This window comes from Poecilia mexicana, unplaced genomic scaffold (assembly GCF_051168715.1).
Source record: "Poecilia mexicana isolate PSO_F unplaced genomic scaffold, ASM5116871v1 scaffold_3, whole genome shotgun sequence".
Taxonomy (NCBI): domain Eukaryota; kingdom Metazoa; phylum Chordata; class Actinopteri; order Cyprinodontiformes; family Poeciliidae; genus Poecilia; species Poecilia mexicana.
This window is the reverse complement of record NW_028263372.1, coordinates 12749055-12772039: the sequence shown is the minus strand read 5'-3', so window position 1 is coordinate 12772039 and position 22985 is coordinate 12749055. Positions and strand designations below refer to the sequence as shown.

Here is a 22985-nt window from a genome sequence, read left to right as displayed (position 1 = left end):
CTGCTTTCAGCTGACGGCTTGAGCAGAGCCCCGTAGGACAGTCAGAGCTTTCTAAAGTGTTTTTCTGGTTTAAACTTCCCTTCACCTATCTGCTGCATTCCTCTGTCTTCATTATGCTGTTTGTTCTCTAATTCTCTCCAACAAACCTCCGAGACTTCAGAGGTTGTTTGTTGCAAGGCTGTGAATTATGAAAGAACACACAGAGATTTACAACATATAGGGTAAATAATTGTGAAGCATAATAGTAAAGTACAAAACTTAAAAACAAAAAACATGGTTGTAAAAGCGGCTACCGTCCAAAGCAAAAGAAAGGACCACAATCATACTCTGAAACCCCAAACCAACACCTTTTCTTTCATGCTTTGCTTCCAGGGAGTCTGACATTCAGCTGAAAATAAATGTTCAATTGTTTCAATTGAACATATTATTGTGTTTTTCTTTAGGCAATGATTTATTTGAAGTTCTTTACTAACATCAGCAGCAAAATGCATGTTTTTTTAGCATTTAGCTGATGGCATCCTGTCAGAAAGATCCATCTAATTTGCTTGGCTCAGTCTGTGAGAAATGCCTCAGATTTCAAGTTTGACAAGCACCTATAGTAACTTTATTTATGAAAATGTGAGATGAAGTAAATGACAAAATAGCAGGATAATCCTTGTTAGAAATAGAGGAAAGAAAACGTCAGACTGAAAGATACCATTTAGGAAGTGACTGGAGAATCTGGAGTTTATCACATCAGACAGAAAACTGGACCAAAAATCTGAATTTGTGTCCGGATGTAAAACATTAGGATACAGCTGTCCCTTTCTCTCTGTCCTTGCACTGTGAAGTACAAGAGAGATAGACCAGTGAGTTGTGAGCTGCTCCACTGTGCAATACCAAAGGGAGCTGCAAAATTGATGAAAATGTAAAGGCAGGGAAGAGCCATCAGATTTTCATCCGCTCCGCCATCTGGAAACTGGCTGATTGGCGAGGTCTTAATTTTTCCTGCATGTCGGTCTTAGATACGCTGTCGTCAGAGTAAAAGCTTATCCAGACCAGAATATGAAACAAGCAAAAAGTCCACAACTCACCTGCAGCCTCGCAGATCACGTCACTGCAGCAGCACAGGACCATCTTGATGCAGAGCAGGGACAGCCTGAACCTAGAGGAGGGCTGCAGACGTCCTCCTGGAAGCTTTAAGGCCCGTTCCTAAAGTCAATCGCGAGAAAGGATTTCAAGATCTGAACTCTGAAGGTTAAAGTTGCCAGCACAATTTTTCTTTTCAAACAATCAGGCACTACACATGAAGTCCATCCAGCCATCCATTTTCTTTACACCCTTGACCCTTAGTGGGGTCGGGAGGGTTGCTGGTGCCTATCTCCAGCTAACGTTCTGGGCGAGAGGCAGGGTCACCCTGGACAAGTCGCCAGTCTGTCGCAGGGCAACACAGAGACACAACCATGCATACACACACTCACACCTAGGGGCAATTTAGAGAGGCCAATTATCCTGACAGTCATGTTTTTGGACTGTGGGAGGAAACCGGAGAACCCGGTGTGTGTGTGTAACCTGCATAGATGCAGCCAAACCTTTTAGTTGTGTGTGTGAGAACACTGCATGGATTTCAGGAAAAGTTGGGGACTGAAAAAAAAGAAGAAAAACACAGAATTGGTTTGTAAACAGGACCAGCTCAAACTATGATAACCATCCACGATTATTTGGGCAAAATTGTTTTGAAAACATCTGGTCTGGTCAATGATTTATCAAGTTCAAACATTTTTTTTCCCCTGCTACAAATATCATCTGGGCTGGTAGATTCATAATCTCAGCCCTACCAGTAAACGTCACTGATCAGGATCAAACTCTAAACTTGTAAAATTTCACTCTTTTGCAACTGGAACATAACTTGCATGCTTCAAAAACATCACAAGCTTTTTATCCACCGTTTTGCTTTTTTGTGCCAGCTGTAACTACGGTGATGTAATCATCCTGAATGCACACAAAGTAATGTTGTGAACTTTAAAGAAGAAGAAAAAAAAAGAAAAACCAGTGGAGGTAGAAATCTATAGTTCATTACCCACTCAGTAATCATTTATTAGTGGGAAAATTCACCCCCGCATGGCGTTTTGAAAAGGTCTGGAGTTAAGAGATTGTTTTTCAGCTGTTTGTTTCTCAGACTAAAGTTTCTTGAGTAGCTGCTGACAGCAAATGAGCTGCTGAGCTCTTTCAAAGTGCCAAATAAAGAGCCGAAAGCAGTGAAACATCTGGTGTTTTGTCTGCCTCCTAAACTCCCCTATATATTAACTCAGGGAGAAAGTATTGTGTTGAGCCATTCTTTGGTCCCAGAAGAAACTGCATAGGCTCGGCTTTTTCCTTATTCACGAGAAGCTCATTGAGAATGCCTCTTGTTTAGACCACGATTCGGTATTTTTTTTTAAATTATGTAATTGATGTAGCTCTAATTTCATCATATGTAATTGGATTAAAAAGAGCACAATTGATCTTAACATCTGTGTCCAAGGTGAATTTATGCAAATTTATGACGAGATACATTTCATACAAATAACCACAAGGACAAACTCAGAAAGCCAATACTTTTATCTTTATTAATCTTGTTCTCATTGTTTAAATAAATTTTTCTTCTGTAAAATCTCAGAACGAAAACACTGACCAGGAGTTTCAAAGCCTGACTTAATTTAAAACAAATACACAACAAACCAGTGTATTTTTAGCTCATTGTTATCATGCATTTGTTTAGTTGCTGCTCCTGTTTACAGTTTTCCTAGAAACAAATGGAAATGAAAAAAAGGAGGACGTGTGAAACTTTACACATTCGTCAATTCTCAACAGGCAATTTATAAATGTCTAAAATAAATGTAGTAAAACTTTAAAAGGGGAAAAAAAAAATCAACCCAGCACCCTGCATTAACGTAACTGCAGTATGAAACAGCTTTCATCGGGTCAAGACCTAAATCGGCTCAACGAGGCTCAGCTTAACGTTTAAGTCTGACCTTGAAAATCACTGCGTGTGCATTTTTCTTTCAATTTTTCATCCAGTGGCAGCTCTGCTCTGTGTGTAGGTGATATAAAGTATATAGTGGCTTAATGAGCTCTTCTCTCTGTTGTGATTAGGTGAAATAACCTTTAAAGAGCATCATAATCATGTTTTATTCTGATGGAAATGTAAACGTGTTGTAACGAACATAGCCCTCAGATCTGCTTCAATCTAAGGGCTATTATTATTATTATTATTATTATTATTATTATTATTATTATTATTATTACTATTAACATAAGAAAAATATTTTTATGACTCGTCAACTTCTTTTCCAACTTGAACATTTTAAAAAGGAAATGCCAAACAGTTTTTGTTGCCTTACTAATATTGAAGTTAAGCAACTTTTTTAAAAAACTGAGGAGTTTTTTAAAAAACTCCTCAGATTTTTTTTTTTTTTTTTTTTTTTTACATATTTTTTTAAAATTGTCACTATGACGTGATAGTATAATATGAGACAGACAATCTGTGGGAAAAAATATGCGTACACAAGTGTGATTGGCGGCGCTAAGACCCTCCTCCTGGCTCTGGTTGGTCGTTTCTGACTGAGCGATGTATTACTGCAGATGGCAGTAGGAGCACAGGGAGGAAGCAGAGGAGCTTAATTTTTTCCTCCCACAGATTATCTGTCTTAAAAATATACTTACACCACATAGTGACAGCTTTGAGAATATATTTAAAAAACACATATTTTCCTATAAATGTCACAAACTGCAGCTTTAAAATGAGACGGTGATTAAATCCCACAGAAGTGACCCCTGAGATTGTTGCTGCTTAGTGTTTAACACAATGTTCTTCTTCATCAGCTTGTACTGACAGGATGTACCTGAACTTTTTTTTCTTTTTTTGCAATTTCTTCCTGCTATCCACGTAAATGTCTGTATGAAGCTGCTGTTGGGTTATGCAAACTCAATTCAGGTTAGTGTAAGTCTGCAAGAGATACATGTAACTCTGTGATGCAATGTCCTGTGAAGTGGGGGAAACCTGGAGCTGGGGGGCTAAGCTGACTCACAGGTGTACAAGGTCAAGTTTCAGACTTCAGTATCAGTGGACTTAAAGTGATTCTGCGTTGGAGTTTTTCTCTCACTACTTTTAACCATCTACTTTTATATTTATTGCTTTGATGTACAGGACAGAGGGCGGTGCGGTGCCAAAGTGTTTTCAGGCTGAATAAAGAAAAACGGAAACTATTCCAGACGGTCAGGGACGATGCTGTGTCCCTGCTCCAGCACACCTGAATGAAACGAGTGGCATGCTACCAGGCATTTGCTAAACTTTGCCAAAGAGGTCATTCAGTTAGTCTAAAATCTGCAGGACAGATTTCAGGACTACCGTTGGAGATCCCTGATCCACACGAGCAAGAGAAAACTAAAGAGACAGAACTCCAGCTCTTTGGAATCAAGTTTATCCTTGCTTTTTTTTTTTGTTTGTTTGATTTTGTTTACTTTCTATAGGAAGATAAATGTTTAGTAGGACCTGAAGAACACCATCCAGTCTGACGTGGCATAAGAGATGTTTTGCTTTGGGGTGTTTTTCTGTTTTGAGTTCAGGCTAATTTTACAGTACTGAGAGGACAATTCAAGCATAAAAATCCAAAGAGCCTTTTTTTTTTTTTTTTTTTCCTCATCTAAAACCCTGAATGCTGGATTTTAGACGGGTCGTCCAGTGACACTATGACCCAAAACTTACTGCCAACGCAACAAAGGAGTGATAACAGAAAAATCACAACAGTATTAGAACCTCAAGTCTACAGAAAGTCGTAAAGAGTCCAAACTTTTAATTGCTAAGCTAGCTCTGACTGTTGTGTTCAAACCTGCAGATCAAATGCATGATGCATCTTTTTTCTGTTGTACATAGAAGCAGCAACTTCTCCAACCAAATCGTGTTTGTTTTGGCACATATTTCAGCCAATCACATGCAAATCATTTCATATTTTGGTAATGTGTTTATGATTGATGTTCTGTCTAAACCATAAAAAAAAAATAATAACAGATTGGTTAATGTGGATGAGCAAAATTCAGCAGATGATCCAATTCCTGCACTCTATTGCATAACCAGCTTATCATGACCCAAAGCGATGTGTGAGATGAAGAAGGAGTTAACTCTCATGTCTTCTGCCTGAGCAGAAACACACATAAACCTCCTAAAACAATCAGGTGTCTGGCTCTCAGGTGCAGCTCTCTCTTGAAGGACCGGTCAAGTCTCGAAAATGGCGTCTCTTGACATTTTGATAAGTGTCTCTAGTGCTTGCAGGTGCTTTAATCACGACGAGGCGCTCAGGTCTAATAAAGGTCATCTCCTGAGCCGTGGAGGGCACTGACATTTGGACAAAGCATTAAAAGTGCCGATGAGGTCCGACCGCAGGACGTTAAACATGTGTCTGCTCGCTGCAGCAGAGCACGGTGAATTAGAGGAAAACCTTAACAAATATGTGCGCAGTGTTGGTGCACAAAGTGGATTTTTACTCTAATTAGTCTCCAGGTTTCCATAGTGATTAGGGATGCGCAATATATTGGCATCGACATCGGTATTCGCTGATTTTAGGATTTTTCTTTTTTTTTTACCATATCTGCATCAGTCTGATAAGTAAAACTGGTTTAATATTGACAATGTCTACAGGTGCTGGTCATAAAATTAGAATATTGTGATAAAGTTCATTATTTTCCATAATGTCATGATAAAAATTAAATTGTCATATATTTTAGATTCATTGCACACCAACTGAAATATTTCAGGTCTTTTATTGTTTTAATTTTGATGATTTTGGCAAACAGCTCATAAAAACCCAAAATCCCTGTCTCAAAAAATTAGAATATTATGAAAAGGTTCTCTGAACGAGCAATAAAAATAATCATCTGAATCAACAAAGTAACTCTAAACACCTGAAAAAGATTCCTGAGGCCTTTAAAAACTCCCAGCCTGGTACATTACTCAAAACCGCAATCATGGGTCAGACTGCTGACCTGACTGCTGTCCAGAAGGCCATCACTGACATCCTCAAGCAAGAGGGTGAGAAACGGAAAGAAATTTCTGAACGAATCGGCTGTTTGCAGAGTGTTATATCAAGGCACCTCAGTGGGAAGTCAGTAGGAAGGAAAAAGTGTGGCAGAAAACGCTGCACAACGAGAAGAGGTGACCGGACCCTGAGGAAGATTGTGGAGAAGGGCCGATTCCAGACCAAATTAAATTTTCATCTCCATAAAACTTTTCAGCAGATGGAAGCATGAAGTGCTCCAAAATCTTCTGATAGCTGCTGCATTGATCCTGCCCTTGATAAAACCCAGTGGACCAACACCAGCAGCTGACATGGCACCCAGACCATCACTGACTGTGGGTACTTGACACTGGACTTCTGGCATTTTGGCATTTCCTTCTCCCCAGTCTTCCTCCAGAGTCTGGCACTTTGATTTCCGAATGACATGCAAAGTTTGCTTTCATCCGAAAAAAGTACTTTGGACCACTGAACAACAGTGGTCCAAAGTGCTGCTTCTCTGTAGCCCAGGTCAGGCGCTTCTGCCGCTGTTTCTGGTTCAAAAGTGGCTTGACCTTTGACCTGGGGAATGCGGCACCTGTAGCCCATTTCCTGTGCACTGTGCACACGCCTGTGCACAGTGGCTCTGGATGTTTCTACTCCAGACTCAGTCCACTGCTTCCCCCAACGTCTGGAATCGGCCCTTCTCCACAATCTTCCTCAGGGTCCGGTCACCTCTTCTCGTTGTGCAGCGTTTTCTGCCACACTTTTTCCTTCCTACTGACTTCCCACTGAGGTGCCTTGATATAACACTCTGCAAACAGCCGATTCGTTCAGAAATTTCTTTCCGTTTCTCACCCTCTTGCTTGAGGATGTCAGTGATGGCCTTCTGGACAGCAGTCAGGTCAGCAGTCTGACCCATGATTGCGGTTTTGAGTAATGAACCAGGCTGGGAGTTTTTAAAGGCCTCAGGAATCTTTTTCAGGTGTTTAGAGTTACTTTGTTGATTCAGATGATTATTTTTATTGCTCGTTCAGAGAACCTTTTCATAATATTCTAATTTTTTGAGACAGGGATTTTGGGTTTTCATGAGCTGTTTGCCAAAATCATCAAAATTAAAACAATAAAAGACCTGAAATATTTCAGTTGGTGTGCAATGAATCTAAAATATATGACAATTTAATTTTTATCATGACATTATGGAAAATAATGAACTTTATCACAATATTCTAATTTTATGACCAGCACCTGTATATCCAATTTGTTGCTGTCTGTGTTTCTGAAGTGTGATGCAGCACAGGATTATGGGAGGCCTAAATGAAGCAGGGAAGCAATAGAGGCAGCTTGGTCGCTTTTATACGGTGTCAAAAACATAGGTAAAAATTACATGTAATATTGGTAAATGTCAGCTATCGGTTTTAACAGCAGTATTAATACTGGAGATCGATAATGGCCCACATTTTTGTATCGGTGAATTCCTAGTATCACAATAGCAATCCTGTAGAAACAAAACCAAACGTGGAGCGAACGCAGCAGCAAACAACTCTGCCTCTCATACAAACCTTTCCATAAACAGATAATTTATTCTGCATTAAATATCTCCAAAGCTGAAATCCCACAAGTTCATGACTGAGTTCTTTATTTGGTCTCACATTTTCATTTAGTGTCTATTAACTTCCACTTTGGGCCATTATTGTAATAAATAAATACTGGAGATATTTGAAATTTGTTGAAATCTAAAACCTGATTCAACCCCCAGAGGAGACTCATTTCTGCTGCTAGTACCACAGATCCGGCTCTTTCACACACCATCTTCTCATTTCAGGTACTTTATATGCTGCCGACACCTGCTGTAACCGTACAAGACGAAGGTCCACTCAGAGACAAGCAGCAACACAACATCGTTAAAACCGAGGCAGAGACCCTGAGGTTCCTGAGCAAGACACTCTCCTGTCCTCAACAAGCCCTTAATATTCTGCCCATGAAAACCACAAGTACCATTAGACACAAGGACCAAACCTGCTAGAGTCTATCCCTAGAATGAGGCTGTGATCTCACTTTGTTTATTGTCTATTCCAATATATATATATATATTTTAAAAAAAGGACCAGAGATGTGGAAAATGCTGGAGGGAAGCTGGGCTGACAAAAGGAGCACCGAGTGCTCTGAGCCTGGATGTTATACGGGGAAGAATAATGGGCAGAGATGAATGTAACAGCATATGGCGGTGAGATTTACTGCATTTTCACTTCCTGCGTGCAGACACTGTGTGTGTAGCAAAGCAGTGGAACTGAGGAGAGGTTGATTACTTCAACCCACCTATCTGTACTTTCACAATCAGGCTGGAATGGTTTCAGACTCTGGAGTGAGGGGAGGGAACATCAGCATGAAAACCTTTCTTTTTTTCCTTCTTTCCATATGCAACTCAGTAGGATTCACGAAATCCTCCTCTATACGGCACTCACTGTATTACACCAACAACAGGACACGTGTCCGGTTCTGCTCCAAAAGTGGCCACATCGCTCGGTCGTCCTCTGCGCTTCACTAAAACCCGCCACGTTCTTGAATGAGAAGGATTTACATTCTGCATGCACCGAGTTCCAGCCTTCCCGAAGGCAAGAAAACTCACGGCAAAACTGCCGTTCCTGGGTTTTTAATCTGCTTATAGCACAATTAATATGTCTATAAATAATTGTTGTAGTTTAAGCCGGAGTCTTCCAAAGGGTGTAAAGGTGCCTGTCAGTGGAAATGTCATCATCCACAGGAGCCCCCTCAGGGTTGCTTCCTTTTATCTGTTCTCCGCAGCAGCAACTGCGTCAGGTAATCCGGAAATCTGCTGATGATTCTGTTATGCTTCTTCTGAGTGATGAGCTTCAGTCGTCAGCCGGTTGTTTGTGAATTTGTTGACTGAGCGCAGCTATCAGGGGACATTTTCATGTCACCGGGACATTTTATTTACTGTAAAATAACAGGGCTGCACAGCAGCTCCCACTGAGAAGCCTTTTTCTATCCTGCCTCGCTTCACCCATCTCCTGCACTCAGCCTCAGCTCTCCCCCTCCCCTCTGGCTCTAACGTCTATTTGGTGCGGCAGCTACAGAAACTCCTCCACCACCACAAGTGTACTTGTTCATGTTGTAAAAGGTTTTACTGCAAACTCAAAAAGAATACTCTTTAGCGGGGGGAAAGTCTGAGGTGTTGGAGAAGCCCTTGGTCCAGAATACGGTGTAATACAGCTGCCATTTAGATGAAGTATCCATGTTTAGCTTCACAACTATTGGTAATTCCCAATGGATTTGAACATAACATCATTCACAGATGTTATGTCCTGTTAAGTGGGAGAGGTTCCTCCCCACTGTCGCCGTAAGCTGAAGAACGTGGCTGGTGGCTTAATATCCAGGAAGCCGAGAAGATATTCCACAGTAGCATTACCTGGATGCCACCTTCACTTGTTGACAAGCTCTGCTAATCTACTTCATTTGCTTTTGCCGTTCCTCTTTAAATTTTGATCTGATTGTACAAGTGATAATATAGGAAAGTGTCATCTGGAATGTGGTTCTGGAACCTAGAATTTCGTCTCAGGTAGGTGCAAGGAGGTTTCCTCCAGAAACAGAATATCGACACCACTTTTGACTGTAGGAATTTGGTTCTTTCTATGAAATGCCTGCAGAATATTTCCCCAAAAGTCCTGGAGACCATCAACATGCTTTGTGGGGAAATATGAGAGTAGTCTGGACAGCAGTGCTTTTTCACCTTTGAACCCTCCACCTTGTCTGCCGTTTTGTCCATTTTTGCCAGGACGAGGCCTGCAACGCTCTATATGTTGTTCTGGGTTCTACTGTGACCTCCTGGATGACTTTTTGATGCCCTCTTGGAGTCATTTTGGTACGTCAGTCACTCTGGGAAGGTTTTCCACTGCTTCATGTTTTCTCCATATTTTGATAAAGACTCTTTCTGAGGTTTCTTGGAACCTCAAATCCTTAGAAAAGGCTTTGCAAACCAACAGACGTCAGGGACTTTGCTTCTCATGGGTTCTTTAATTATTTTTTTTTAGATCAAGAAATGACACAGTATGTTGCTTCTTGGTATATTTTTAGTCTCCTTCTTGTTGTCAGGCAGGTTTTTTGAGTCAACAGGATAAGGGGATACAGTATGAGGCCCTGGTGTTGAAATCAAAACAAAAATGTGGTTATTTATGATTTAACAAAAGAGGTGATTATTTTTTTTCACAACTTGTATATTTAGTTTGGATTTTTTCCCTCAATAAATCAATAAGTAGAGAAATGCATTTAAATTTTTCAGTGGACATCATTGTCTTGCATTAACAAGCATTTGACCATCCTAAACATTTAAGTAGGACAAAAAGAGAGAGAGAGATAAGTAAGGTGAAGAATCCTTTTTCAAAGCACAGAAACTGTTTTTGTATTCTAAAAAGCTGAGACCAATCATGAATAGTTAGAAGTTGTTTTTCCCTGGCCACATTGCGTCTGCACCCTTGTGTGGCAGAGAAACGAAGCTGACTCAGTACTCTGTCCAGCAGCAGGCTGTTCCTCGCTCCCAGTGATGTTCTTCCTCCAGACTTGTCGAAGGGCTCAGTAAAAACCCTCGGTGAAACAGAGGACCAGCGCAGTCCTGGTCAGGCAGAACGAACACGTGTCACTTCATTACTCGGTAACGTCCGCACGACAGCCCAAATCGAATTCAAGTCACAGATGCTGCCAACCGAGCTACCTCTGGATCTACTTCCTGCTGTCTAATCTCAATCACACAGCCTTATCTCTGTCCTCAGGAAACCTCGGCTCTGACTGGCGCTGGTTTCACTGGGCAGGAAGAAAGCAGAACATCGCTCTCTGCTCTCATAAAGCTCTGAATTAAGAGACTTGAAGCTCTTTTGTGGGAGCTTTTAAATCATCCTAAAAAGATTTAAATCCTACAGTGAGAACATGACAAATAGTAAAAACTGTCTACAAACAGAGTTAGGGAATTTCGTCACAGCATTTAAGACACGTGGCTCTCTCTATCTTTCTGAGTGAAAAGCGTGGAGCTGTGTCTTGGACTGCTGAGAGCTGCTCCTCCAATTTAGAAATGTTAAACTTTGGAACAGAAAGGGCAGGAAGCAGCTGCCGACCGTGAACCTGTAAGCTTCCATCTTTCATCACAGACACTGACTCAGACTGAACCCTTTTTCTTTGATTCTGTGGAGAGAGAGAGAAAAAAATACTTTACTGCTTTTATACCTTTGGGTTATTTTCTGCTCTTTGTGACGGAGCCACTTTCATCTACATACTTCCTTCTCAGCAGAAACCGTGCAGTGTCGCTCTTAAAAGGCACTTGGAAGCTTTCACTTCTGGAGCGCCTTAAAAGGTAAGTTAGGGGGGGGCAGCACTTTCACGTTTTCGCAGGTTTTCTGCTGTGTTTACGTTTCATTTTCCTCTTTTTCTTCGAATGTACAATTACCACAAGAGTTTAGGAATTTGTCAGAGATGTGAAGGTTTTACCCGCTGGGAAGAAAACAGGAAAAGTATATATGAACTTAATTTATAGATTAACATGCAAATTTCTTTCCTGAAACATGAAAATTACTTTCTCATATGTGTCAAGCTACTTTCCCAGAATCTGTTGATTGCATTCTCAGTATTTGCATGTTCCTTAATATTATTGGTTACTTTTTCAGATGAGGAAGATTGCTTTATGGGAATTCATAGATGGCTTAAATGGATCTTAGAGGTTACTATCTAGGGTATTGTATACTTCATGTTCTTGTAATTTATAAATCACATTTATAGAATTTTTGGGATTTTATTCCCAGGACACATAGTGTTACTTTTCTGAAATTTATGGGCTTCCTTGGCAAAGGCTGTTGATTTCTTTACTATGTGTTCCAAGTTTTCTACGTTTTATTACATTCTCAAAAGGTGTAGGTTACTTCCTCATATGTGCATGTTATATTTTCAGTCCTCAATGATCAACAAGAACCAATTTATTCCATTTGCAGAATAAACAAATGAATTTAATTGGTTTTACAAATTACCTCTCTATAACTTTTTACAGGATTTGGTGGAATTTATGAATCAAAGATCCACTTTTTGTAGATTTCTTCTGTAGATTATTGCTTATAAAATGCTAAACTCTCTTGTGATACGTTTTTATTTTTTGAAAATAAAAAATAATGACTGAGGCAGGTTTTATGATAAAGTCAGCAATACAAAGTTGGAGCATTTTCACTGACATTGTCCAAAAAATACCTAATTGAAGTAAATTTAGTGTGCACATTCGCCTCCCCAGAATCCTAAGACGTTTTTTATTTCCCGTGACTTTATGTGACAGATATTCATTCATCCTCTGGTTTTTCTCATGCAGGACCTCATCAATAAACCCCCCAGAGGAATTGCATGAAGAGAACACTTTCAGTGCGTACTCCACTTCTCCATCCACGGGTAAACACCATTTGAGGAGCTGAAAAGATGTTTACTGGTTTTGAAAGGATAATTCATTTCAAGCTGTACATCCAACCCTCAGGGGGTTTTAGAAGCATCTGCAGCTGTCTATTTTTTTGTTCATATCTTTATTTAAAAAAATGAAAAATCTTTATCTTCTGGCAGATTGAGCTTTCATCAATCTGAACACATGCCTTAATTTGAATATTTCTTATGTAGGCCATGGATTCTCAAATGCTAGTTCGAGGCAGACCGTCAGTATTTCTTCGACAGCTGGCAACAAACACATGAATGACCACTTGATCCATTTGGAGGTCTGCCACTACTATTTGGAAGAAATAACACAGATGTGAACTGTGATTCGTCTTGCATGATAATGTGACAGCTTCTTTTGCTCAGGCTTCATGAGAAATTTATGTAGCCAGAAAAAGCTGAGAAGCTGTGATGTAATAAATCAACGTGTAGGACGTCTTCCTGTAGGGCGCCGAAACCATAAACGGTCAATTTCATTCCCTTGTTTTCACATGGGCCACTTGATTTCCAGGCCAGGTTTTCTCTCTTCAGATGGTCATCGCTCTAAAAAAAAAAAAAAAGAATAGGCAATTTGTTTTGGTCAATCACTGGAACGCCATAAAAGGAAAAGTATGTCCATAAAACACAGGGTCTTTGGGACCTTTTTGTGATTTATGAGGTTATTATGCTGCTAATGTTGTTATTCTTAGTGTTATGTCTCTAAATTGTGCTTTGAAGCTTTTAGTTTTTCAGGATTAGTCTTTTTTTTAAACCATAGTTATCAAATCATTTCAAGCAAAAAGGTAAATGATCAAATCATTTGTAGGAGCAGCTATTTACATATTAAAATATTTTATGTCACTGCCTACTATAGCAACACACACTTAAATCTGTCTATCTGTCCATGTTTAAGTAACAAATATTGTATGAATGTGTTATAAGGCTGAATCATTGTGATTCTTTACTTGCGGGAGACCTATAAAAATCCAATAAAAGGCCTGCAGCTTATCTAAAATGCTGCGTTAAGAGTTCTGGTGAAATTAACTGAGTGATTTTTCCATAATAATATGGAAAAATATTTTTTTAAGATAACATAAAATTTCAATTTGCTCTCCTCACATGAAGTCCTCAATAATTGAGCTCCACTATATAGCCTAGAACAGTTTGCTCCCAAAACTTTACACTTTACTCTTAGACTGCATAGACAATAACTGAGCCTCAGTTATTGTCTATGAGGTAAAGACTGACTATAACACAGGGCTTTGCACTTTTGTTAAAGTAAAAAAAAAAAAAAGAGTCTTGGATACTTACAGTGGCATGCTATCCTGAACTATTTATATCCTTATGCTGCTTTTGGCTCCTGGAGTAAATACTGACCACTTTTCCATTTCTCTCCAGTTATGCATGATTTCCAGTATTTTCTAACATTCACTTTGTCATCTCTTCCTGCTTTTTTCATAGAAGTTACACTTAACCTAGTGATTCCAGTCTGAATTACCTGTCAATTTTATTAAAAATTTTTTAACGAGCTTTATGGCCCCAATTTAGCTCCATACTTGACTTCCGCCGGTGTTCAGTCGCTGTCGTTATTGACTTTTCAAGCAATGGATAAAAATGCCAGGTTGTGTAGAACTGAATCCGCTCCATCAGCGATATAGCATCTCACGCGTTCGTCCTTGAAACAAATCGCATGACAGTATTTTTTTATTTTTTTTTTTGTCGGAGTTTTAGGCGCAGCACTTGAACGCACCACGGCTTCGACGGCTCCACCGTGGTCAGGTGACCCGCAGCAGTAAAGCTGATCTCTGGATTCTTCCTCGATGTCGGAGGGGAGTACGTCTGGAGGAAATGGGCTCTGGCAATGCTCGAGTTTGATCACTCAGAGATCCGACCAGCTGAGTCTGTGAATGGCGCCAAAACAGGACCCTAAGCCGAAATTTCAAGAAGGTTGGTGTGTGTGTGTGTGTGTGTGTGGAGGATATGATACGGATGGTGGCTGTGAATGTCTGGATGAGGAAGGGGGCGGGTTTGTTATTGTTGTTTTTATTCTGCTGGAGCAGCTCCCCAGGAAGGGACAGAAAGGCTTCGTTACAGCTTTTAGTCGAAATAATCCGATTAAAATCTTCCTGAGGATGAATTTTTGTTGTTGTGAATCGTTTAAAAATGGAGGCGTTTAAACATAAATTCCCCGAGGAAGAGGGGGCGGGGAGGTGGGGGGTTGTATCTATATATTGTCACACAGTGGATGCATCAATCAGCTGGCACAAACCCGCTGCATATTATTATACGCTAAATAGAAAATGCGGTTTTTAAGCATACATGTTCGTTTATTTGTGTGTGTATGTGTGTGTGATGATTTTCTCTCCTTTCCAGGTGAAAGAGTCCTGTGCTTTCATGGGCCACTGCTCTATGAGGCAAAGGTTTGTCTCCCTGAAGGGGTTTTGGATGTTATTATCTGTTTCTTTCATGTAAAAAAAAAAAAAAGAAAGAAAATATCTGGCACCAATTTAACGGAAATGTGTTTGTATTTCTTGCTTTCCAGTGTGTCAAAATCAACATAAAGGACAAGCAGATAAAATACTTCATTCACTACAGCGGCTGGAACAAAAAGTGAGCAGCCTGGTGGTTTTTTTTTTCTTCTAACAAATGCTGCTGATGGAGTTATTTTGTCTGTCAGAGAGCGGTTGTGTTTCATATCTCATATTTTTTTATACATTTTTTTTTTTTTGCAGCTGGGATGAATGGGTTCCTGAAAGCAGAGTTCTCAAATATGTGGACAGCAACCTTGCAAAACAAAGAGAGCTTCAAAAGGCCAATCAGTGAGTTGATGCTTTTGTACACAGAACTGTGGGTTTTAGCAGACGTCTCTCTCTCTCTTTCTCTCTCTCTCAGTTTTTTTATGAACGTAATTTCTTGATTTGATTACTTCAGCTGTTTTCAACAGTGTTACACAACTATTTGTGCACTGCTGATTTTGTACGAGTGCCTTTTACCTCTACGGCAGCCATTAGTCTTCCCCTGGAACATTTCACAAGGTTGCAGCAAACAGAGAGAGAGGGGGGGGGGAATCTTTGACCTTTCCATTTTGCACAGTCTCTCAAAATCCAGAGTCCTTGTTTATGCTCTGTTCTCTTCAACTCACTCCCACAAGTTTTCTATTGGATTAATGTTTATGAGCTGAAATAGCAACTTAGGAAAGTTTAGTTTGAACTCTGTGAACAGTTTTCCTGTTTATTGGACTGTACTGTACTGTATGTCATGGGATATTATCCTGCTGGGAAACCCATAATGACCATGATGCTACATATATTTATACATGTCTGCAGTGCGACACATTCCTGATACTACTTCTGTCTTCCTTCTTTTTCAGGGATCATTATGTTGAGGGAAAGATGAGGGGTTTAGCACCAAGCAAGAAGATTGCTGCTGTGCAGCAAAAAAATGTCGATCTGTAAGTTTACTTACTTTAAGTTTGCTTTGTTTTTTGTTTCATGTTTTCCTGTACGTATGTTTGAGGACAGTTGCTGTCATCCTAGATATGGAAATCATAAGTATATGTACTACAAAAGTACTATTTTACTGTTCATGCATATACATGCCGACCCTCTTTCTGCTGTCAGAGTAATATCATCAATGTACTGCATGTTCTATACAATCTTGTGCATTGCATAATTTAAATTGGACTTTTATTGAAAGGTAAAACTCTGATTAGTTAGTGGTTTGTACAGAAAACTCAACAGTCACTTGAAAGAAGAGGAAACTATTAAAAATATATAGAAAGGGCTTAAACTTGCAGAGGAAACCAGCTTTTTCTTCTATCATTTGTCCCATCAAAAACTAAAATGTTCAAAAATGGCCATTTTGAAGTTTTGACGTTTATGTAATGCAGCATTTGTCGAATCCTAAAAGGTACGTCTGTTTGTCATACTGACTGTCTTTCATACTTATGTTTCATCCATTTTAGGAAAATTAAAAAGGCAAAGCAGAAAAGTAAGTAAAATATTTTGAGTTTGATAGTCTATTGTAATACATGGATATTTTTGCCAAAAATGTAAATATAAAGTGATCGAGATGCATAAACGTTTTACATCGTTTAAACACATGGCATCAAGATGGTTTTCAGGTCAAACTTCGCAAAGCTTTTTTTTTTTTTTTTTTTTACATTTTTAATTTAAGCAAACGGAAACAATGTCATGGTTTATTCCTTTGGAAGTTTGTGTTTCTTAAGACACTGTAAATGCGTGAAAAAGACAGTGAATGTGTGTAAGCAACAGAAAATTAGTATAGTAAATAGCTAAATGAGATGCTGTAAACTCGAGAAGCTGTGTTTTACTATCAAAAGTGATTTAAAAGCGATTGCACCCACGTTTAAACACACTTCATGTGTTGCTCAGTCCCCGGGTCGGGCGAAGGCACCAGCAGTGGCGAAACACCCCAGGCACCACGGAAGAAACGAGCGCGGGTCGACCCAACAGTCGAGTGTGTACGTATCCTCACCTACTGGGGAATATTCTTGGGTTTACGTCTTTGTACTGTAATAACACTGCAGCATCATTTTGTCAGTCAACACTTTTTTCTTCAGCATTTTCTTTTGGCTCTTTGTAATCAATGGCGAAAAGCAAACACCTCTTTTTTTTTTTTTTCTAAACCACAGTAATAACCATCTATTGACTCACATATTTGCAGTAATAATTTAGCAGAATCTACTATTGTTTTTATCTCTGTGTGCTTCTATAGACTTTTATTTAGCTCTGACGATGTACCGTCAAAGCATTTCACCCAGCATATGCCTGGGTTTTTGTTGGAGCCATTTTAGCATCTTTAGTATTTTTTTTGCAAAACTTCTATTGTAGCTTTTCAGCAATGTTTGAGGTTGATGTTTTATGGCGCCATTTGTTTTTAGATGAGCTTCACTAGTTGAAGCGATGACCTCACGCAGCTGGGTTATTGTGGGATTTTAAATTGAAGCAGAGAAACATTGTCAGCAGTGATGTTGATAGAGTAGGGAGATATATATATATAGTACTAGTAAAAAATATTACTAAAATAAAGTATTAGTGGCCGTAATATCAATATTAATACCAGATATCCATATTGACCCACAAGATCATATCGGTGCATCCCCAGTTCTGTGGATCAAAATGAAACCCAAAGCATTACCCTTCCAACACCATGCTTTACAGTTGGTATGACTTAATGTCATTCATTGCCATTTCTTACTCTATGCAAACAGAACACACTAAACTGTTTGGGAATTTGTCCTTTTGTGTAACTGATGCTAATTGCGGGGATCAGTGGGTTGAATTGATAATGGCCTTTTGTTGCCATTACTTGGCTCAGATCAGGTGGAATATGTTTTGTTCTGGGTTGTTTTTTTTTTGTTTGTTTTTTTTGCTCATAAGAAATTATGTGATCCTTCATGGATGAAAAGTTGGTGAAAAGGAGGAATCTGCTCCATCTCTTGCTGTTTTTTATTTTAAATCTTTAGATGTGTTGCATCCGTATTAAATTAGACGAGGTGTGTGTTTACCCAGGAGGAAATGTTTGCGAACCGTGTGGAGGTGAAGGTGAAGATTCCCGAGGAGCTGAAACCTTGGCTGGTGGACGACTGGGACCTCATCACACGACAGAAACAGGTGTGAAGAAAAAAAAACCCCACACACACACACCTGCAAAACACCCTGTAACAAGCTTCCTGTCTTACACTTCAGCTCAGGAATTACCCGGCTACACAACAAGAAAAATATCAGAGCTGCACAAAAAAATAAGACAGGTGTGCTGTCTTGCTGCTATAATCTTCCTGAGAGAAATTAAACGACATATTTACCAACCTTTATCAAATGAAGCAGACGGTGGATTATAGCTGAGACCTGCACAACTCTGCCGTTTCTAATGCTGCATTTGATTGCAGAGAGACCACAGGGCTCTGAGCTCATCCCACCAGTCGACTCACAAATGATGTCATGACGATACAAAACAACAATCTGGCTTTAATGTGAAAAGTACTTGAAGTATGCTTTCTTAATGACAAATGGCGTTGGATGTCAAAACATATCTCACTAGCTCTCATCATCAGGCCTGAAAAAAGTTGCTTTTCTCGACCTAATAATAAACAACACGTTACCAAACGATCTCTCTTTTTACTTCTTGACCAAGCCAAACCAGCTGAAAGCATGAAAAACAAAACCCTACTTCCATGATTTAACAAAAAATTGAGAGCGTAAATTGCACCCAAGTGTAAACATCTCTTGTCTGTATGTTGGTTTGCTTAAGTCGAGAGCGAAAACTCGGATTGTCTTGGAGAATGCTGCTCGTCAGGCCAGGAAGGGTTACGTCCCAACCCGTTTGGGCTCCGTCGTTCTGCTCTGAGAGTTCATTCAAGCGGAGATCATTAGAAACAGTTTCCAGTCTCTCCAGGAGTACATGTTCCACCGGGTTCAGCTGGAGGTCAGACTGTGCAGTTTTCAGGAAGCTTCCTAACAACCCTAAGAGCTCCGTCCCGGATTCGATTGGCTTTTAAATGTTAAGGTTCGTGACCATTCGGTGGAGAAAAAAAAAAAAAAAGTGTCTGGAAGGAGAAAGGCTTGTCACACTGAATACAATACAGCAGGTTTGCAAGGTTGAATCATCTAAAAACTTGGAAGAATTTTTTGACATAAATCAGTGTTTTGAGAGAAAAAAAAACAGCAAAGGAGATATGCTAATTCATCTGTCCGACTTGTTAAGTCTGCAGTCGGCTGCCACTCTCTTTGTATCCATCCCGTCCTTTTCTTCTTTTTTCCTCATTCTTCATTACCCGTTTCAGGCCCCAGAACAACAAGGAGATTTTGTGTCCTAAGTTATAAAGAAAATGGAAAATTAAAGCAATCAAGGTCCAACCTGAGCGACTGAGGCTCTCAGGAAATGTTATAATTACGCACCAAAATGAACCGTGAACACAGCTATGCATCACAACCTTCAGTGTTGAATAGAAAGCATTTATTGTTCTCTTGCTTCCAGTTATTTCACTTGCCTGCTAAGAAGAGCGTGGAGGTGATCTTGGAGGACTATGCAAACTACAAGAAATCAAAAGGAAACTCCGACAACAAGTAAGACGCTCCCCTTCTCCTCCCTCGCCCACCTGATGTTTTCTGAATGTCAAAAGACGAGACATCAACATCCTGTCAGCCTTGCTTCTTGTGTCCACCTCATTACACCGCCTGTCACATAATGTGTTTTCCACATTAGCGTCCTTACTTTCCTCCTCCGAATCCACTTTACGAGCAGTTTTATTGCTCTTTGTTGCGCTTTACGCCTGGAGGAGGTTTGCTTGTGCTGCTCACCATGTTCAGTTGCCTCAACTGTAATTGCACTTCACGTGGATTGAATTTAAAAATGCCATAAGAAAAATATTTTCTTCTCTTTAGCTTGTTTACAGGCATTGGTGTATTTTTTCCCCCACGTCTTCTCGTCTTTTTACTGGTTTCTATAAGTGCATTAAAATGGCACAATGCTAAACATGTGGAGGAGGTTTGAGCTCAGAAGCGATGAGTTACTCTCTTGAAGGCTGCATTTCACCCCAGGACTTTTGAGGTGCTGTTTGGTGCAACGGATTCCCTCTTCTTTTCCTGCAGGGAGTACGCCGTGAACGAGGTGGTTGCCGGGATCCGGGAGTACTTCAACGTCATGCTGGGCACTCAGCTGCTTTACAAGTTCGAGAGGCCGCAGTACGCCGACATCCTGTCTGAGCGCCCGGATGTGCCGATGTCTCAGGTGTACGGAGCTCCACACCTGCTGCGTCTGTTTGGTGCGTCCGAACGGAAAGCACCACAAGTGAAACACGGTTAATATTATCACGGGGCGAACATTTCACTGAGAGACGCGCACGCTGATGTTTGATTTTAGATCACCTGACAAGTTTATTTTCTTTGTTAGAAGCTGAACTGGCCTTTCTAGTAGCAGCCTGTTTGTCTTTGCATAAACTTAATCCTAGATGAACCAAAATCATCACTATAAATCAAAACACATAGAGTCATCTTGCAGCCCTGTAGAGTTGCGCAACAAAACAGCCACGTCGTGTAAATGCTATTTAACTTTTTTTGGATATTTGAACCCACATGTGAAATCTGAAACATCTGATTGGTCTGCTTTTACAGTCAGGTTATTTTAGACCAATAAGCTTTATTTGATCAGTTGATTATGTTCACTTGACTCTGATGGGAAATGCTTTCTGATTTTAAAAATTAATTATAATTTGCTGAAGCAATTTACTTTTGTTCACTAGGCAGAAATATTGACAGATCGTTTGTCCAATTACGTGTATGAAATTATTTATATGCACTTGTTTTCCAAATATTTCATGCTTACGTTCCACTTTTAAACCAATATAATAATCATGACAGTAATTTTGATTTTTATAAATGGACAAGCAAATAAATTAGCCTACATCAAACCTTAGGAATGAATTATTTGGGTTTATTTTTTTTTTCATTTTATCTCTTAACTATTCCTGATTTTACATATGTAACGTGGTAGCTTTAACCAGCTTTAGTTCTTAATATTTTTTTATAGCAAGAATAAAAAGCATAAATTAAGAACAAATTTCCTGCTCCTCCTCTTATTCATCAACAGTTCGTATCGGAGCCATGTTGGCGTACACTTTACTGGACGAGAAGAGTCTGGCCCTGCTGCTCAGTTACCTCCAAGATTTCCTCAAGTAAGCTCTGCCTCCCTGCACGAGAGACTCCATGTCATGTTTGTCTGATTCTCAGATGACTAGTTTCTTCCTTCCACTTTCATATTAGTGCAGCCACGCTTGGCGGAAATGCTTTGAAACGAAGGCTATGAAATCGATTTTTCTGCTCAGGAAGCAGCTCTTTTTTTTTTTTTTTTTTTTTAATAATCAGAATGGCTTTGACGGTAGCTGCAACTTACTGCACATTGAGCTGCTGCATGGAGATTTAAGACAGAATATGTAGATTATTCTTTGCAGATTATTTGCTTTTGTTTAATTCAGTAACTTGCATGAGTTCTGAATAAAAACATCAATAACACACACAAAAAAAAAAAAAAAAAAAACGCAAACACAGTTTAAAAAAACGACGTTTTGCTTCGTGTGGATTCCGTTGATGTTCGTGAGCCTGTGCCTTTCTACAAGCTTTTCTGCCGCAGCAGATTCCACGCTGCTCCACTGGTGATAAATAGTCTCACTGTTTCTCCAGGTACCTGGTGAAGAACTCGGCCAGCCTCTTCAGCGTCGGCGACTACGAGGTCGCCCCCCCTGAGTACCACCGCAAAGCTGTGTGAGAGCTCTCAGCAGCGCAGCGCTCTGAGCGAGACACATCACCGCCCTGTCAGGCCACAAATAAAAATAACCATTAGCTCAGTGTGGATTGAAGAGTCGGATGAACTTTTTCACTTTGGCTGACATGTTCCATCTGAAAAGATCTTAGGCGCTCGTGACAGTTTGCAGGGGAAGAAAACATAACCTACTTTTGATATCACTTTGTTTAAAAAGAGACAAAATAAACAGTTTCACAGTCATTTCAGCAGCCAACTTTATCCTATTTTTGTGTTTTGTTTATTTTTCCAGCAGAGGTGCCTGTTACTATTGCATGCTTATCATTATTTATGCTTCTTTGGCCACGTGAGCTGTGAATCAATGCTGAACTACAAGGTTAGCAGCCAAACAATAAAAATGTTTGTATGTTGTGCATTTATATCAATTTGTAAAAATAAAAATTGTTTAAAAACGTCCAAATTGTTTACTGTGTCTGCAAAGGTTACGTCTTTAAACGATTTGATGTTGTCATTGTTCTTTAAAGATGCAATAAGTTAAAAGTCACCTTCTGAGAACAACAGAACCTCCTCTCTGCTTTGGTATATGTCAAACCTCCAAGATTTCTTTTGTAAAAATTTTATTTTATATTCAACTGAATCAACAATATGCTGAAAGTTTTTTTTTTTTTTTTTTGGGAGGGGGAGAGGGGTTTCTGATGCAAATGTGAGTTTATTTAAAAAAGCTAATTAAATTCTCAGTGTAAATGTTGTCTTTTCATGCCTTTTTATTTATGTTACAATCATTAAACCTGTTTAATTTACTCATGCTTATTCTCTAAATCCCCTGTGATAAATCTAAATAAGTAATGATGTATAAATTATTAAATAATAATTACAGTATTCAACAGCAGTCTGGTTCTTGTTACAACCCAGCACAGCTGGAGTCAGAAGACTTACAATAAGCAACCAGCTGAACCCCGGATTCATTTGATTTCATGAAAGCACAATGATTTACCAGTTAAAAAAAATGTCCAGGATATTAAAAAATAAAATTAAACGTATGATGTTGATTTTAAATTGGATAGATGGAGTGGATTTTGTCTTGAAAGAGTTAAAGGTTGATCCATTTGGGTTAAAAAAAAAAAAAAAGAAATCCCTTATAGCGCGATATGTAACACAACACAAGGGGGCAGCATTTCTCTCTAGTTTTGTCTGATTCCCTCAAAAATCGTTTTTGGTTTTATGCCACTACTTTGGAGACTTTTGTTTGCA

General features: G+C 39.5%; 1 protein-coding gene across 2 annotated transcripts; it reads left to right on the top strand.

Moving 5' to 3' along the window:
• The first annotated feature begins 14058 nt into the window (after window positions 1-14058).
• On the top strand, window positions 14059-22478 carry LOC106929161 (mortality factor 4-like protein 1). Of its 2 annotated transcripts, none has more exons than XM_088004177.1 (12): window positions 14059-14402; window positions 14829-14875; window positions 14998-15065; window positions 15188-15274; window positions 15826-15906; window positions 16420-16445; window positions 16850-16938; window positions 17990-18091; window positions 19455-19543; window positions 20069-20277; window positions 21066-21150; window positions 21656-22478. In XM_088004177.1, exons 1-12 carry the CDS (start codon window positions 14363-14365, stop codon window positions 21738-21740), a joined length of 1008 nt encoding a protein of 335 aa, XP_087860303.1. In that variant the 5' UTR covers window positions 14059-14362; the 3' UTR covers window positions 21741-22478. The 2 variants fall into 2 exon arrangements, with proteins under 2 accessions (XP_087860303.1, XP_014861343.1); XM_015005857.2 differs by having other exon boundaries at window positions 14066-14402; window positions 20069-20241.
• The last annotated feature ends 507 nt before the right edge of the window (window positions 22479-22985 follow it).